The following is a 17,500-nucleotide window of genomic DNA, read 5'->3' on the forward strand; positions in this document are numbered from 1 at the left end:
ATTAAGTTTGTGCACGTTTAAGGTATTGTTTAAATTGTACTCTTTAATGGAGCCAATCAAATAAAATATTGGAATTCATAGCAATGCGTTAAAACGCATACTCTTGCGCTCCGTTTTTAGCGCAGCTGGTTAAAACGAAGACTTGGAAACGGTGTCGTAAAATTACCACGTGATTGGTTCCAGTCTCAAACAGAGCATCTATCTTCGATGGATGATAGATTTCAGATGTTGTTGTACGTGCTGTTTTCGACGTTTGTTCAATGTCTTCAGCTAAACATAAAATTACGTTTTCCTTAGAGATCACCTGTTGGCCCGCCAACTGTCCGTTCTGGCAACAAGGCTGTCCTTCACGCATGCGGAATTCCAGGTCCCACTCGTTTTATCGTTTTCGGCCATATTAGTGTGGAGAGGTGAAACTGATTCGAAAACGCTAATGTTGACGGAAATATTTTGCTTTGTTTTTGACGATATGAAAACAGAAACTTTTGAAAACATGTGGTTGGGTCCACACAATACTGTAGAGTAGGAACTGGTTGAATCATTATCCCTGAACTTCACAGGGGCTTCCATTGAGGGATGAAATCGTCCTGTGTTAGACAATAAAATCCATAAGGCCAGTTTTGGGACGGAAGAATTAATGTCCTATAAAAACAGGTTGCATTGGAAAGTGATCGAAATTCAGAAATTCGGGATTGTAACAGGCCTTGGCGGATTGTGCTAGCATAATAATTATTTGGCATAATTGGAGCAAAAAAGTATAATTTTTTAAACGAGCACTGCCACGGCATAATTAATAATAATAATAATAATAATAATATAATAATAATAATAATAATAATAAACTTGTAAAGCGCAAGTATCTATATATATTCACATGCGCTATTTACAAACTAGTAGAAAAACAACACTAATAACAATAGTGCAATAAAAATAATATATAAATAAATATAGATATAAAAATAAAACTTTTAAATAAACATATATAAATACAAATGTGTACAAAACTGTTACAACTGTTACTCGGTAAAAACTCTGGCGAATAAATTGGTCTTAAGTTTCTTCTTAAATGACTCGACAGACTGGTCAACATTCCTAATTGCGAATGGTGATGAATTCCATAGGGCGGGCGCGGCTGAAGAAAATGCGTGATCCTCCAAGGTTTTCTTAGATTTAGATTTAGGAGTGCATAGTAATGTACCGTTATAGTTCCTTCTAAGATTGTAGCTAGATGGGGGCAATACAGAAATAAGCTCACTAAGGTACAGTGGTGCTAGCCCCTTAAGAACTTTAAAAGTTGTCAAAAATAACTTAAATTCAATACGAGAGCGGACTGGTAACCAATGTAACTCCCGTAATAGCGGAGTGATATGACAAGATCGAGGTGCACATAAAACTAAGCGAACAGAAGAATTCAAAACTCGTTGCAACTTATGAAGCTGATAATCAGGAAGGCCGTAATGAAGACTGTTACAATAGTCAACTCGACTAGTTATAAACGCATGAACTAGGGCCGCCGCAGATTCGCTGGGTAGATATTTGTGTATACGCTTAATGTTCCAAGGTTACGGGCTGTACTGATAAGTTTGACATCGACCTCACCAACTTTAATGCTTTCAATTGAGGTCTTTGCCATCTGTTTAGGGGTTCCAATGAGCAAAACCTCAGTCTTGTCATCGTTGAGCATTAACTTATCTTCAAGCATCCATTGCCTAATGTCACGAATACAGGTCTCAATAGCCGAGATGGCATTTGCCTGATTGGTGCTGACGGCAAGGCTGAAAGATAAGTAAAGCTGAGAATCGTCCGCATACGCGTGAGCTGTTGGCAGGTGGTGCTTTAGAATTTCAAGCAGCTTACTCCAGTAGATTGTAAACAATAATAGACCTAAGCATGCTCCCTGCGGAATTCCGCACTGCAGATAGAATTTTCACGAAAGAGTTCCGTTGATTGAAATTTGTTGTGATCTTTTCCCTAAATACGATTGAAACCAAGAAAGGGCCGTTCCTTCTATACCAATCACCGATTGAAGTTTCTGCAGAAGTAGATCGTGGTCAACGGTGTCAAATGCCGCGCTGAGGTCAAGCAAAACAAGGATTGTCGCGTTAGGATCTAGGCCTTGGCGAATTGTGCTCCTAAAAGTGGCATATTATGCAACTAGCAGTGCTCAATTAGGATCAATTAGCAAATTGTAGCACCTTTTGGAGCATAAATCATAAAATTTAGTGCATTTTCTACAAAAATAAATTAAATTTAGGTAGTATGTTCTTGCAATGCGTGTTTTACCTACGCTAATAGTAGTATTGACTTTGTTCTGACATACTCAGTTACTAGGCCTCTTTTGGCGAAATCTGCGTGCGCGGTTAACCTTTTGGAGGAGTCTACTACTCTGGTTTCCCATCCGGCTTCATGTGGGGATTGTGTAAGGTAGCACAACTGCCATACGACTCCAACATTTCCAGTCGTTATTGGGCGCCTATATGTAAAGAATCTACGCCATTTTGTGAGCATAATTTGGCAAAATTTTGAGCACTGCTAGTTGAATAATATGCCACTTTTAGGAGCACAATCTGCCAAGGCCTAGATCCTAAAAGTGGTGGTTTCCCGAACGTAATGTGGTACAGTAGTGCAACGTGGGAGAGTGTTGATAACAAAGTTTGTTTTTAAAAACAACTCTTTTTTCGTTTAACAAAGATCCGTTGCATGCATCCTGACGTTTTCAGACGTCAGAACTATGCAACGGACTGACCGTTCACGATGTCAAATTAACGTTTGATAGCCGGAGCGTTTTGCCTGCGAAGTCAAGTGTCTTAGTTCTTTAATCTAAGATAGAAAACTTTTTTTTTTCTTTTCACCAGTAACACATTTTCTAAAGTTCACGCCAACTCAAACCAGATATGGAAATTTCAGAGGTATCATCAGATTATGGAATATGCAAACAGACCCGTCCTTGTTCCACCGTTCATCATCATCAATCACCTTCATATCCTTTACAAGGCGTGTTGCGAACGTCGATGCTGCACCAGAAGGAAAAAACTACAGATGAAAGGAACGAATAAGAAGCTAAGTAAGTTATCTTGACAAGATTAGGTTTCCAAAAGTAACAAAATACTTTATAACTCAGAACAGAATGAATGGTTTTGAACTGTTGCAATGGGAAAGTATGGTAAAAAATGAACTTCAGAACTATACTCCTTTTTAGAGTTCTAAGAAGACTGAAACTGAATCATAAGCGAAGAACAATTCAAGGCCATTGTCTCTGTTGAAAGACGGCTTTTCTAACCAGATCCCTATTGTCTTCTTTACTCGTTGTCTGAAGGTATTGTTTCCCACTGCGATTACTTTTGTGCGAATGTAAGACAATGATTCACATTGATCAAATACAAGGTGTTACAAATGAACCCACTGGGAACTCGGAAAAATCCGAGCCCCAGATGGGATTCGAACCCACGACCCTCCGTGATCTAGTACGGATGCTCTAACCACTGAGCTACTGGAGACTCTATGGTGAGCAATGGTGAAATGTGGGTATTTAACGCGAGCTGCATCACGCAGCCACAGAGTCAAATATCGACTGACAGCATGGCTCATAACTGCCTCGCGCAGTCACACTGAGAGCATCATTGAAATACAGTTGCCTGTATTTCCGTAAACGAATACCCACATTTCACCCTTGCTCACCATAGAGTCTCCAGTAGCTCAGTGGTTAGAGCATCCGTACTAGATCACGGAGGGTCGTGGGTTCGAATCCCATCTGGGGCTCGGATTTTTCCGAGTTCCCAGTGGGTTCATTTGTAACACCTTGTATTTGATATAGATTACTTTTGTCTCCAAGAATAGCAAGGAATATCTCTTGAGCTGGTATTATTCACAAGTCTCTAACAAATTCCTCAAAATGAGTTTCTTAATTCTGGACTCTTGTAAACGAGACCTTCTGTCGAAATAGTCTGTCTTTAAGTTTACACTGAATATAGTGCACTGTTCCGCTGTTTAATTAACTTCATTGATCCCAAACCTCACTTTTGGGCTTACAGGAAACGTAGTTACACACTTGTTCATTTGCAAAGATTTATTTTCGCAGTATCAGAAGAAAACCTTCGCAACGTACAGAACAACTTTTGGCCACGTTTAAAAGTTTCTTAAGCTTGGCTTCATATGCCTCAAAATTAATCACATTAGAGACATTTAGGGCGCTTTGCTTTTGTCAGAACTGGCCGGCAAAACCCGTCAGTTTGCAAAGAAAATGCAACAATTTGAAGTAACACTTGCATGATAATCGCTCGGATTCTTCTGGAGGAGTACATATCATCCTTGAAGTGTGTTGATTTTGCGTTGTAGAGTTAGTCCTTCCAAATGCCCCATCTGGCCAATCACTTCTGTCACGTGGTAAGCGTCCTAAGATCCGAGAGCGCGCGCATACTGAGCATGAATAGTAGCCATAAGGCTGTCACGCAATTCTGCCAATTCGTCGCCGGCCACTTGTCAACGACAAAATGTACTTGAAAAGGCGTCTTATATGGACGACGAGTTTGTTTCGGTACGTTTTCCCTTATCCTTGTTAAAACAACAAAGGTCCAAGAAGTGCAGCTCCCCATTCTGGTGGATATCACGGGCAAACCTTTCTATTTTCTTAGGCTGTAGGAAAAGCTGGCTTGCGTCCTGCAGCAGATGACCATTGTTACATTGGATGTGTTCAGTAACCTCAGCCAAAGTCAAACTCATTTTTTAAACCATTTTTATGTCGCGTAGGAGTTTCGGTGGTTGATCCTTTTTCGCACGTTGTCTTAATTTTGCAACAACATCCACCAACGTTTCCGCCATATTGATTTTGGGTCCACGTCTTGGGTTTTTTTTTTCTTAGATCCGACCGACCGACCCAATATCAGGAAACGCATTCGACGCTAAACGAAAAAAAAAGGGATGGCCTTGATGTTTCCGGTCGCTGCTTTAATTATTAAATCTTTTTTTTTTTTGCTTTCTTCTATAGAAAAAATCATTGCCTAACTGGTGAATTCCACGGTAAATTTTACGCTAAAACCCGATATCGCATGAATCACGAAGCGATGAGTACAATATCGGTTTTTGGAGTGAAAGTTACTTTGGAATTCACCAGTTTGGCAATGAATTTTTCTTGAACCGCATTAGTTTTAAAAGAAAACAAGCACACCCTCAGCGAGCGAATGGAAAAGTAAGAACAAAGAAAAAAGTAGCTCAAAGCAAATTACAAATAAACACTCAGCTTTAAGTTTATATCCCTCCATTGGTTGACTTGAATGACTGCGTAGCCAAACTGGATTGAAACCAGCGAAAAATGCAGAAGGAAAACAACTTCCGAACCGTTTTCCACCTGAACACGAAAAGCCTTGACTGTTAAGAGCTATAGTCGACGTAGTATGGCCGTGTAGTCACGTCGAGCAACAGAAAGCGCGCGAAAAATGAAGCCTCGTTTATGTTTAGGTGAGTTATTCTAAGTTGAGCCTGCAATCCAATCGAAAACCATTACCTGGTCAGTGGTCAAATTTAAAACAGCTGACCTCAGTGAGCTCTAACCTTGAGCCCGCGATATGGTCACGTGATACTGGTCAGTGGATACCTTATTTGACGGGTGTCAATTGATCAAAACATGGATTTCCAATATCAAAGATGTATGCTGTAAACTAGCATGATACTGGTCACTTTGGCATATATGGAGGGGTGGACGTCCGTACGGACCGTCGATGGCGTCATGGCTGTAATACCAAGATTTCTCACATCGATGGGTTACCATATTTTCTTAACAATGGTGCTCCGCGCGCGCGCCTTCGACATTTAAACTTGTCTCAGACTTGTCATCTATACGGTGGTTAACAGCATCCCTTGATTTTGTTGTATATTTAACGCGTACCAATTATTCCGACTTGAGAAAATTGAAAGGTTTATGGACAGTCTTGACATCATGTTACTTACATGACCTTTGAAGAAGTTCCGAAATGCCTTTTATGCACGGGCAGACTTCACACTTCCTGATGCTGCATTTAATATATGTTTCAATGCTGATAATTAACAGTGCCTAAGGCTTCCTTATCTTACGTACTGAAGAGCCAGGTCTGAACCAGAGAGTTGAGTACAGCTCTTTTTTGTTGAGTAGCCGGGTTGTTAGGATGAAAATTTATGTGGTGTTCTATCTAACATGAACTGTATTTTTTTATCAGTTAAACTGAGGTGTTGAGGAAATAGTGCACACCGTATTTCATTTATTAATTAAGTCATCATTGCAAGTATATAATACAATTGAAGGGGAAAGCTCGGGCCCAATGGATTTTTTTTCCCAAAAATTTACCACTATGGGTGAAATTGGAGACCCTTTAGAAGTTCCTTGTTGTCACTTGTAAAACTCATTCTGGTTTTAAAAGTACACATCTCAAAGTGGCAACGTATATCCAAAGGATCGCTTCCTTATACCGGGATGTTCATGACAAGAGTTCTTGCTCAGAGAACCGGGTTTTTTTTACCGAGCGTTATATTGATTTTGACTGGAATGGAGCAATTTCGGGGTCATAATTCTTTCCTTATCTGAAAAAGGAACTATTATCCTCATATTTTTTACATTCTTATCGCGATCACGGTAGCTGCTTCCGGGTCCGATTGCCAAAATTGGGAAATTTGCGAAATTGTAAAAGGCTATTTATACACATTTTTTTGTTTCGGTTCTAATTGTTTTTTGACTTGACTTCAATATTGTTGATCAAATGAAGCAATGATTGCACCGCGCATCAAGAGATTATCAAAAAACAAAACAGCGTAAAGTGGCCTAGAATTGCACCAAATGATATAATAGGTGGGTTCAAACTAGCGGAGTAAGTATACCTTAAGTATGACCAGAGCTTAAGTACACTTGAGATCGTCCATGTTTGCTTATCGTGATGAGCGTTCAGGGGCACCCAATGGATCTGTTCCTCACATTATCTGTTCCCCAGAGAAATCTTGCTGGCTGGCAAAAATACCGGTGTTTCGATGAGCTGGCTGGGAAATTTTGTTATTGATAGAGGTTTTGCTTGGGAATTACTGACTTTTTCTAGCATTTCAATGCGAGCTGGCTGTAGAAACTCTGAAGACTGAGGACGACTAAAAAAAAAAAAAAAAACACCTTCCCTCTCCCAAACATACGACGGCTGGTGAGAGTGATTGCGCTTGCGGAAAAAACCTGTTTTGTCCCGGTTTTGTCGCTTTTGTTCGGTTGTTTTGGCTCGAGGGATTTGAAAGCGCGCGGAATTCCTGGCTAGGAAATAAATTTGATCAGCTGGCTGGGAAACCAACCAATTTTATCTAGCTGGCTAGGAAATTTCTTGTGTGTCTTGCTGGGAAAAAGGAACAGATAATGTTTTCCCAGCAACACTGAAAAACACCTGAAAATGCCTTAATAACATTTATTTTCATTAACTGGGTTATAATAATACATTTTGCAACAAATTGGTCGTTGGGTGTCCCTGAGCGTTCATATTAGAATTTAAATTATACTCTCCAAGTAATTGGATTGTCAATCAAGTTATGCGGCAAGTAATTGGGTTGTCAGTCAAGTTATGCGGCAAACATGTTTCTATTGACGCCCGTTTCCGTAATGTGTTTTGATATTACAGATAAGTAAGCGAGTAAGAGTGGTTTGAACTAGGCTTGAGACTGCACTTCGGCGTCTTTGAAGGGACTGCGTTACCATGGCCACAAAGTAGGCTACTTTAGCTGAAATTAAACCCGTTCACATCTGTGGAATTGAGTCAAGTGTACTAAAAGTCTACTTGCTATGCTATTATATATGAAGCCAACTAATGGTTGTCAGATGATTTGACAGACGTCTGGGCAGGATTTGAGCTGTTCAGTAGCTATTTTTTTCTCTACTAGACCTTTTCCTGGAGAAACAAGATGTGCACAAGCTGATGATATTTGAAGAACAGTGCACAGAAAGTTACCTCAGACAAAAAGACACTCTGTTTCACGCTACATCTGAAGAGAGAGTGAGAGCCATTGGCTCAAGGTACTATAGTCATTAGTCATTAAGCTTCTGCCAAGCGTTGTTTCAAGTGACGTAACTATATTCTGGTGGAAAGTAAGGCTAATCAAAGGTCTCTTATCCAGACCGTGTCATTGGCTACTGGCTTTTACGATTAATTTCAAATTAGTCAATGTAATACCAATCAACTTGCAAAGTCCACAAGACAGTACTAACACATTCATTTGTTTAATATGAGAAGACAGTAATGATGCTATTTAGGAGTCCATAACTGGGGACGTCCATGCAAGTATTATGAATTCGATTACCATTTTAGTAGTCCTTGCTTTACGGAATTAGTCCTTAAATTGTGGACGATACCATGTTTATTTGAGATTTTTTCCTAACTTCCCAAGGTAACTCTCACATTTGAAAATCGGACATAAACCTGGAATTCACGCAGCTTTAACTGTTCCTGGAACACTGAGACACTACAATAGGAAGTAAACTCTCAAAGAGACGTAGTTATAGCGGCAGAAACTTCGCATTCACATTCACATTCTCTCGGGGTTATAACTTGCAGGCATTCCACCCTTCTTTCGCTCGCAGTCCTTTTTTATACTCTTCGGATACATTCCCTCTGCCCTTCCTTGTGAGAACTTTTGTTTTCAAGAGACGAAATGATAGATGTGCAAATCCACTTCGAGAGCAGCCATAGAACGATTTTACGAGAACTGCTATTTGCAGTTCTGTAATGGAATGGGGCTAAAGCTCTCTGGTTTTTCAGCCAACTGGAGTAAATTTCAGATTGAATACTTTGGGCAGATGACTCGTTAGGAAATTCGATCAGGCGTCTTTTTTTTTCCCTTATAAAAAAAAGAACGCCTAGTGTAGGTTAATCAAGATTTGGCTGTAAAATATTCTAGAATTCGAGTTTATCCTACATTTTGAGGCTACTTTTTCTTGAATACTGCTCTTACAACTAACTTGGTCAGCCCGATTCCTCTGTATCACAACAGGTAAGCGATGACCGTCACTTTGGACATCCGGATACACCTTTCCCTGTTCCCAGTAAGCCCCCTTTCTCGAATAGGTCCTTCTTTCATAAGAATGTCTGTGTTATCGTATCTAAAGCCAGGTTACCCAAAAGAGACTACCCGATAGAATTGCTGCCACGTTATGATGCGCACCCTAAAGGTTGCAATTCGTAGTTAACTAACATGAGTTGCCCATAATCAGGCGGATCCCGTGGGGGTCGTTTCAGGCTCCACTTTAAATTAATCAAAAGCGAACAGTTGTAAATCGTATCTTTCTCTTGTAAAAGTCAGGTGAGTCAGACTCCCTTGATGCATATTTCACGGTAGGCGTAAGCCCCAAGTGTGTAAAAAGAAAGCAATCTACACGTGGAAACAGTTGACAAACGGGGTCACTGTGACGATGGCAAGCGCGTCTTGGCATAAAAATGGGTGGAAGTTAAAGGTTTCGAGATTAACGCTTGGAATGTGAAATCCTACCAAAAATGCCTGTTTGTGGCTACCACCCTTGTAACGTTCCAAGAGACCGAATAAAAGGTCAGCATACAGTGCTACGATCTCTTTGAGGACTTCAAGAAAGCAAGAGTCCGGTGAAATGTTTTTACACCAACACGAGGCGCGCGCATATCTACATCCGACCTGATTATTTTGTATTACTTGCAGGGTCGAATGGATCAACAATCATCTTCGTGAGACTACTAGGGATAATGAAACAAAAGTGGTGCAAATCTCTAAAAAGGTGAACAGCATAGAAGATCGCTTATCAAGAATGGAAGAATATACGCTTCAGATACTAGACATGCTGGTAAACATTCAAGAGCCTCTTTCTTCTCCTTTTCAAGAGCAAGAAGATGATGTTGCGACGAAAGATAACAGGAATAAAGAATCAGGGCTGAAACACGAGTCTATGGCGAAAGAAGCACCCAAGAGAATGTACAGCCGTATGATGAGCGTTCCATCATATGTGTATAGACTGCACTCTGGTTCCAACTCGAGTATTCCCTCAACGCCGATGTACTTTAGACACAAACTCCCTAACAGTAACCCTTACCCACCCTGGTATCGTCAGGTTTCCAAAGGCAACTGGCATCGCAATAGTGTCCAAAAAGCCATTGAGAAATTCAAGAAAAATAACATGCCACCTTCAATCGATGGGCCTTTTGCGACTGCCCAAGAAAGCAGATTACAATCTCAAAGCCCTTTGAAGAAATTACCACTGGTGAGATCAGATAGTGAAGGCACTGCTCTTTCAAAAGGTTTGTTCCTCGCACGATTTGAAAATGGTCGCAGAGAGAATCCTTGGCGTTTTTGTTTGTTTCCGATAAGTGATTATTTCCTTGTTCCTTTCTCTAAGTATTTCGTAGACTACTTTCTTTTCAACCCGGTTGTCCGCCTTTCAAACTGAATCAGTTATTTCCCTGGCCTATTTTAATGCCTTTGATCCACGTATTGGTTTTCATATTTTTGTCAGGTCAGTCCTTATCTTTAGCTCACCGTAAAAATTCTGGACGCACACGCTCAGAAACACTTCCCTGTATAGTCGCAATTGAAGATACATTTCAAGCCCCGAAGGAACATGGCCTCCACGTACAAGCAAGACTATCGCCTTATCCAGGGACCCAAAGACAGCGGTACCCTGTTCCAGACTTTCTTGTTGATTGGCAGGTGAGTTTAATGATCGCCTTTAAAACGGGAACATTTTAGCCATACCCCTCACACGTTTTGTCTGAAATATCCTGGATATTTATAAGTGTGATCCCAATAATTTGATCTGCTTTTCCCACAAACAGGCCTCTCGTCCTCTCTTTGTTTCTCTTTTCTTTTTTTTTTGGATTTTTCCTCAGCCTTTTTTCTTCTTTCATCTGCCTCTCCCTTTAACAGGGTCTTTCTGCAGGTACCGAAAAGCATTGTATTATTGGTCACTTGGGATTAGTTTATGTTACAAGTTGAAGTTAACTTCATGTCCATTTAAATCAGACGAGGTGAAAATAAATCAAACTAGATAAATTTAAATCAATCTTGGTGAATTTAATTAACTTAAGTTATTTATCAACTGTTTGAAAAGGGATTTTTTAATGGGGTGTGGTTGAAAAAAAGGGGCACGGTTTTCTTTAGGGGGAGGATGGGGGGTTGTAAACAAAGACAAGAAAAAGTCGCCTTTCCCCCTTCTTTTCGTACTCTCGTTCTGTCTGTCCCTACCCCTCTTAACTTTCCATTCCCTGATCCATTCGTCATACCTACCACTAATTTATGTACCCTTTGTCCCATTCAATTCCAATGTGTACATTAGAGAAAAAAATCACTTTAAACTGCACTTGCCGAGATCTGAACCGGGGACCTCTGACATCCCTCAGTAGAGCGTCCTTCGCCGTAACTAACCATAAACCACACAGGACTTGGATAAGCAGTCGTCATTAATAATTAACAATTATTGGATGAGGTTGAGCATGTTAGCGATAATTATCGAGGCCAAAGTTTGTGTTATCTGCTGAAGCCGAAAGCTGAGGCAGATAACACAAACTGAGGCCTTGATAATTATCGCTAACATGCGAAAACCGAATTCAATAATTGTTTTATTATGCATATTCCTGAGATGAGCATGACATGACATGACAAAACTGATCGAACTGCTCGTTAGTGTGTTAGGTGACGTCACTTCTGCATGCATAAAACTATTGTCTGTAGGTATGACGTCAATTCTACATATATAAAATCTATTGTCTGTAGGTATGACGTAAGAGAAACAGCAAGCAAGAATTAGCTGCGTGCTTATAGCCAATCAAAATCGAGCTTGTGACACCGATGTATAATAATAGGAATTATTTAATTATCAACTTCGAATAATGCATTTCTCGTTCTCTGATTGGTTTACTCAATATCGGTTATCAGCTCATATACCTTTGTTTGACCTTATATGACAAATGATTGCGCTAAGCGTTGCTAAGCTAAAATTATTTTCGCGCCTCGTTGGCTATTTACCATCTCATATCCAACGCGCGCTCATGGAATAATTGTTAATTTTTTTTTCCTGATGCAAGAGGGCCCAGACTCTTCTCGGTCATAGTAAGTTATGCAAACGTTTATAGGGTAGATTATTGAATGATGTGCAGTTACTTGTGCAGGTGTAGTTCAGTACCTATTTGCGGGAATAATTACTTGAACAATCAAATTCAAAATTTTTTTGATAGTTTACAAAGTTTGTAACCTTTACTAAACAGTCATTACTTGTATGTAGTTGAACATCACAAGATAGCAAGTACGTGTATATTGATAAGTAAGACGGTGCTGGGAGTAAGGGGATGTGTTAAAGCGTACGTTTTTCATGAGTTGGTGTAAACAACGCCTTTGGTTGTTATTAAGTTTAAGCACTGATTTTCAATGGTTAGCATTAAGGCTGGAGTTAGGCATGATAACCAATTCTGCTTTTTTATCTCAGAGCGGCAGAAAAACAGAACCTTGTTTATTAATAAGAATTACCTTAATGTGACTTTGTTTTATTTTTATTTTTCTGGTTTTTGAAAGGAAAATTGACTTCTTTATAGGGTACATTATTGAATGATGTGCAGTTACTTGTACAGTGTAGTTCAGTATAAAACCTCTTTGCGGTTATCAGTACTTATAAACAATCAAATTCAATTTTGGTTTGGTAGTTAACAAAGTTTGTAATCTTTACTAAACAGTCATTACTTGTATGTAGTTGAACAATGATGCAATTGAAAGTCATTTCCTTGTTTTTTCACCTCTTGTACATGTGTCACTCACTGGTCAAGTGCTTCTTTGCATGCGGCGGTGAAGCGTATTGTTTTAGTTGTGTCTAATGACACATTCATGTCTTCAGTAATTTGCTGTCTATTTGGTGCAATGAAAGTGTCAGTAATTCCACATTTGCTTACAACTTTCATAAATCCATGTTATTTTTCAATTGCTTTACCAAGAAGTGTGTTTGGGTGTGATGGACTTTGGTCAACTTTATTATTTTGACAAAGTTGTTGACTTGGAATGAAACAGTATTGGGTTTGCTTGTTGTCATTTTTGTTGTTGTTTTTTCCTGTGGAGATGTCCTAAGCTTCTTTGTTTAATTGATTGGTGAATAACAAGCACGTTTAGTTGCAGGTTCTCCTGCAAAATTCTGTTCATGATTCTGTTCACCTTGATTTTGTTGCACTTCAATGTCAAGATTGTCAAATGTTTTCGTTGATCTTTGGTAGTTTTTGTGTTTTTTCTCTACATCTTTGTTTGTCTGGGCACCCACTTCTCCTCCTCCTCCTCCTCCATAGTAGAATGCTGATCATGTTTCTTATCTGGGGTAGTTTTGGTTTCTTTCCATGGTGGTATACCAATCCATAGGATGCACGTGTTTGTTTTGTTGCTTCATGTTCCACAATGTTCTTTTTGCAACCAGCTTCCGCTAGTACCTGACACCAATGATTTGGACTTTGTTTCTTTTCTTTTAGATATTTCTCATGTTTTGCGTTACTGTTTGATTGTTCTTTCTACCAAGCCTTGAGTTGATGGTTTTCTGGGAGCTCCATGACGTTGAGCGATGGCGTTGAGTGATGCCGTTGTTCTTGCAGAAATGGGACATCAGAGAATTCTTTATATTCCCTTCTATTGTCAGTCGTGTGTATTTTCTGAGGGAATCCAAATTGCCAGCAAAATTGAGACAAGCATTCCAATACATCTTCTGCTCCCTTATTTTTCAATGGATAAAGCCATGAATACTTTGTGAAATGACCAGTCATGTGGCGAATCCAGTTGTGTTTGCGATGACATGAATATGGACGTAGATGGTAAGTTTCTAAGGTCCATTAGGTCCATTTGCAAATGTGTTAGGAATCCTCTTGCTTGAATAGGGGCTAGAACGGGCTGTTTTTTTCTGCTGGTGATCGACTCTTGTTCTTCGTGTCTTGAGCACAGTGACACAAAGAGTTTTGTGCGCAATATTAAAGGTGACATTTTTGAACAATTTCTTTTCCGTTGTTGGATAATTTTGCCAGCCTCCAGCCTCCAGTTTCCATCCTTTTCTTTTGGTAATTGTTTTGTCCTTGCTGTCTTCATTACCTGTTTCCAACCCCTTCATTTCATCGTCGTAAAAGTTGTCGTCAACAAAAAGGGCTATTTTGCTTGGTTTTGCCTTTTTGGACGCTTTAACGTCACCCAATTTTTTGTAGAATATCTCTGAATCAACACAACTTGCGTTTGCTATTTTACGAACCGTACAGGGCCACGCATTGCGCACGAGTAAACGTTTGCATAATTTACTATGACCGCGAAGAGTCTGGGCAAATATACACGTACTTGCTAACAATTGATGGACTTTTTGTTGATGTTTCCTACTTTCAATTTTAACTTAGTGTAAAATAAAAATGACCTAGGTTGAAAATATTTCAACCTGAATTTCAAATTTACCTGTAACATCTATATTTGGAGTTGTTTTGTTTTCTGTCTTTTGTTTCCTTTGTTTTACATAATCTCTGCTCCGGTACCTGCAGAAGCAACCCTTTAACTCTTCTCACCATGTTTGTCTTTAAATCTAAGCTGCAAACGACCCACCCAGTCCTAAATATAGGATTTGGGGGAGGGGAGGAGCATGCACGTTAATTAAAGCTTTTATTTAGCTGACATACTGCTAGTAACCGAATTAAATTTTAACATTTCACTCTCATTGTTTAGATACCTTTCCCTGGTTACGCTCCTCCTGTATGTACAGCTTGTGATGCGTTTCATGATTATGAGTTAGGAGATGTGGACCTGACGGTGTAAGGAGAAATCTTTCATTCTGAATATATTTATAAAAATTAAGTCAGATCGCAGGTATCTGACATGTTGACAACTTCCTTTTTTACCCCAGGACGTTGTTTCAGAAGAGATCGATTTAAGTTATGCGCTATTTATTACCTTATGCTTGATCGGGCTTCAATGAAAGTGTGACGCAGAGCCGCATGTTTTTGAAGGTACTAAACAAGTACAACCACACTAAAAAGGTATGCTGGCCGTGTGCCTGTTGCGGCTATAAAGAAAGCGTTTGTACCCGAAATAAACAAATAGCAAATTTCTCGGGTGCTGTACCCTGGATTCCAGAGGTTATTTTCTCGCTATGAAAAGAGCGAGAAAATAACCTCTGGAATCCAGGGTACGGGTGCTGCCATCTTGAAAAATTACTTAATTGCAACCATAGCTCGTCACAATTTTTTCAGATCGATGGCGGCCCCCGGAAAATTTAAATAGTAAAATGAGCGATTATAAAAATCTTTTTTTGTGATACAAACGCGTTGTGCGAAAAATTCTAAAGCAAATTCGATTGCCAACATTTCCTCTAGTCTTACGTTATTTTAAAGTGGGAGTGGCGTTCCCTTTATCAAAGAACCTTGCGGATTGGAAAGACAAAAAAGACTAGGCTTTGCGTAGTCCCCTTTAGTTTAACACAACAATTCACCTCCATAAGAAGCTTCTGAGCACGGCTCTTTTTGCTTTTCACAGGCGTACAGGTAAACATGTGCAAATTAGTTTTAATGACATTGACAGTGGAGTGGACCGCAGAAGCCATCAAGGAGTGTACGATGTTGTTGACGGAATTCCGCGGTATGCTTGTTTTGCTCATTATAGACTTCTCTTTTTTGCTTCTCTAGCGAAAGCCTTATACCTGCCATACTTATACCTGGATTTTTTTCTCAAAAGCTGAATGACGAAAAATTTCCAGCTTGTTTTATTTGTTCAACAGAAATCCAAGTGGTAGAACAGGAATTGCTGGTAGGGGAATGCTTGGCCGCTGGGGACCCAACCATAGGGCTAACGCTATTATTACGAGGTATTGTTTTCCTTAGGAAGTGTTAGGAGATGCGTTCGTTTTAGTCTCGAGGATCTCGATGTCCATTACCACTATATACAAATAAAGTGCTTGAATTATTCTTGTGCACGGCAGCTGATTAAAGCAGGGCCAGAGTTTAGAGAGGTTGAAGTTATTACCTATTTTTGTACTCAGTAAAACATAATATTGACGTCTAAGAAGATCTTATTTTAAAAACTGATTTATTATTCAAAAGCACTCCCTCTTGGATGCTAACCCTCGTGAACGAAATGAATATATTTCGTTTTCGATGTTGATCCTGAGATACTCAGGAATAATCCGAGTGCTTCTTTGAAGAAGTCGAAGTTTTGACCTTCCGATTGCTATTTCGATTGCTTTACCACTGAGTTATGTATAGAAGACTTGTGTGAGCTAGCCGGTGAAATTATGTACCAGTCGATTTCGTGCTGGTCTCCAAAGATGACTTTTCGTTTGGAGTATGTCACTGGCGAGAGTTGAAGGGTTCACCCTTGCGCAAACCGCAACAGTGACGGTTCAAAAGAGCCCCTTAACTGGACGTGTACAAGATTTTCACAGATTAAAGGTAGACTCCGCTACCGCACAAACCATCCTTAGAGAAGTTCCTCAAGTTGGTGGGGAAGTTACAGAAAATGTTTTTCTGCTCGTGAACCGAGGCTAAAAATTGTCTTCTTGGTTTCTGTTGTTCAATAGCTGGATAACTCTTTCCACCGGATAAACACTAGCAAAACCAATTGAGTAATCCAGCTAGTGGATAGCGCTGTCCACCCTTCGAATAAGTGGGGCAGGACGGACGGCAAGCTAAGGATGTTGCAGCCCATCGCACTCGATTAGGAAGAGTACTGAAAAACCCTGACATACTGGACTTGTGACGCTATCCTACCCTTAGACGTTTGCTCTATATCACGTCTTTCACATGTTCGCACTCCTTTTGTAAGTTGCGAGCAAGGTTTAAAATAGTGATTAATCATTTAGTTTGAGGAAAGCTCAATTTTGTCAAGTTTCCTGACCTTGGCCAAAGGTCAGGGATGTACTCATTCTTGAAAATACGGTATGGATAAATTACAGGTTGACCTATGCCAAATACGCGTTTGACTTTGCCTTCTCATAATTTGAGCTAAGAAAGACTAATTTCACATCAATCCACAGCACATTTATTTTCGTTGGAAGAAATCAATTTTGTCTTGAGAAGCCGGTATTACTCTTGAAGCAACGTGTAAATATGATTTTACTGGTAGCTTTATATCTTTTTTCAGATGGAAGCGAACGTCGGAAGGAAAATTGGTGGAGCGTTTCGGGAAGCATGTCCTTGAAGTTGTGACTATTCAGAGACAGGACAGCCTCGAATGGGCGTTACCTGGGGTTGGTCATGTGAACTTTTTGTCTATTTTTCAAATTAGTATGATAAGCGTTTTGTTCTCTTATAAAACCAAGAAGAGCCTTAGTCGTGTTACAAACGTGCTAACACGTGTAAATGCCGCATGGATCGACTTAGGAACAGCTTAATATACAGATTTAGCCCAAGCCTAAATGCGGAGCTCCCAGGTTATTTATTCTTACTGGCCTCACTTAAACAACGAATTTATGGGACAAAACAATTTTGTTTTGTTTTTTTTGTATCACCTTGACGAAAAGTAATCAAATAAAGAAAACCAAGCAAAATAAAACAATCTAAAACGA

The 17,500-nt window shown here is 39.7% G+C and overlaps 1 protein-coding gene across 2 annotated transcripts in view; it reads left to right on the forward strand.

The window, feature by feature from the left end:
* The window catches only part of LOC138038993 (transient receptor potential cation channel subfamily M member-like 2), a 167,093-nt gene that overhangs the window by 125,393 nt on the left and 24,200 nt on the right, over window positions 1-17,500 (forward strand). For both annotated transcript variants that reach the window (XM_068885126.1, XM_068885127.1), the window contains 8 exons: window positions 2,856-3,064; window positions 7,873-8,005; window positions 9,658-10,250; window positions 10,466-10,659; window positions 14,668-14,753; window positions 15,475-15,576; window positions 15,716-15,802; window positions 17,077-17,182. In XM_068885126.1, the coding sequence (XP_068741227.1) occupies window positions 2,856-3,064; window positions 7,873-8,005; window positions 9,658-10,250; window positions 10,466-10,659; window positions 14,668-14,753; window positions 15,475-15,576; window positions 15,716-15,802; window positions 17,077-17,182 (1,510 nt within the window). The remainder of the gene's footprint in view (window positions 1-2,855; window positions 3,065-7,872; window positions 8,006-9,657; window positions 10,251-10,465; window positions 10,660-14,667; window positions 14,754-15,474; window positions 15,577-15,715; window positions 15,803-17,076; window positions 17,183-17,500) is intronic.

Source organism: Montipora capricornis, chromosome 2 (assembly GCF_036669925.1).
Source record: "Montipora capricornis isolate CH-2021 chromosome 2, ASM3666992v2, whole genome shotgun sequence".
Taxonomy (NCBI): Eukaryota; Metazoa; Cnidaria; class Anthozoa; order Scleractinia; family Acroporidae; genus Montipora; species Montipora capricornis.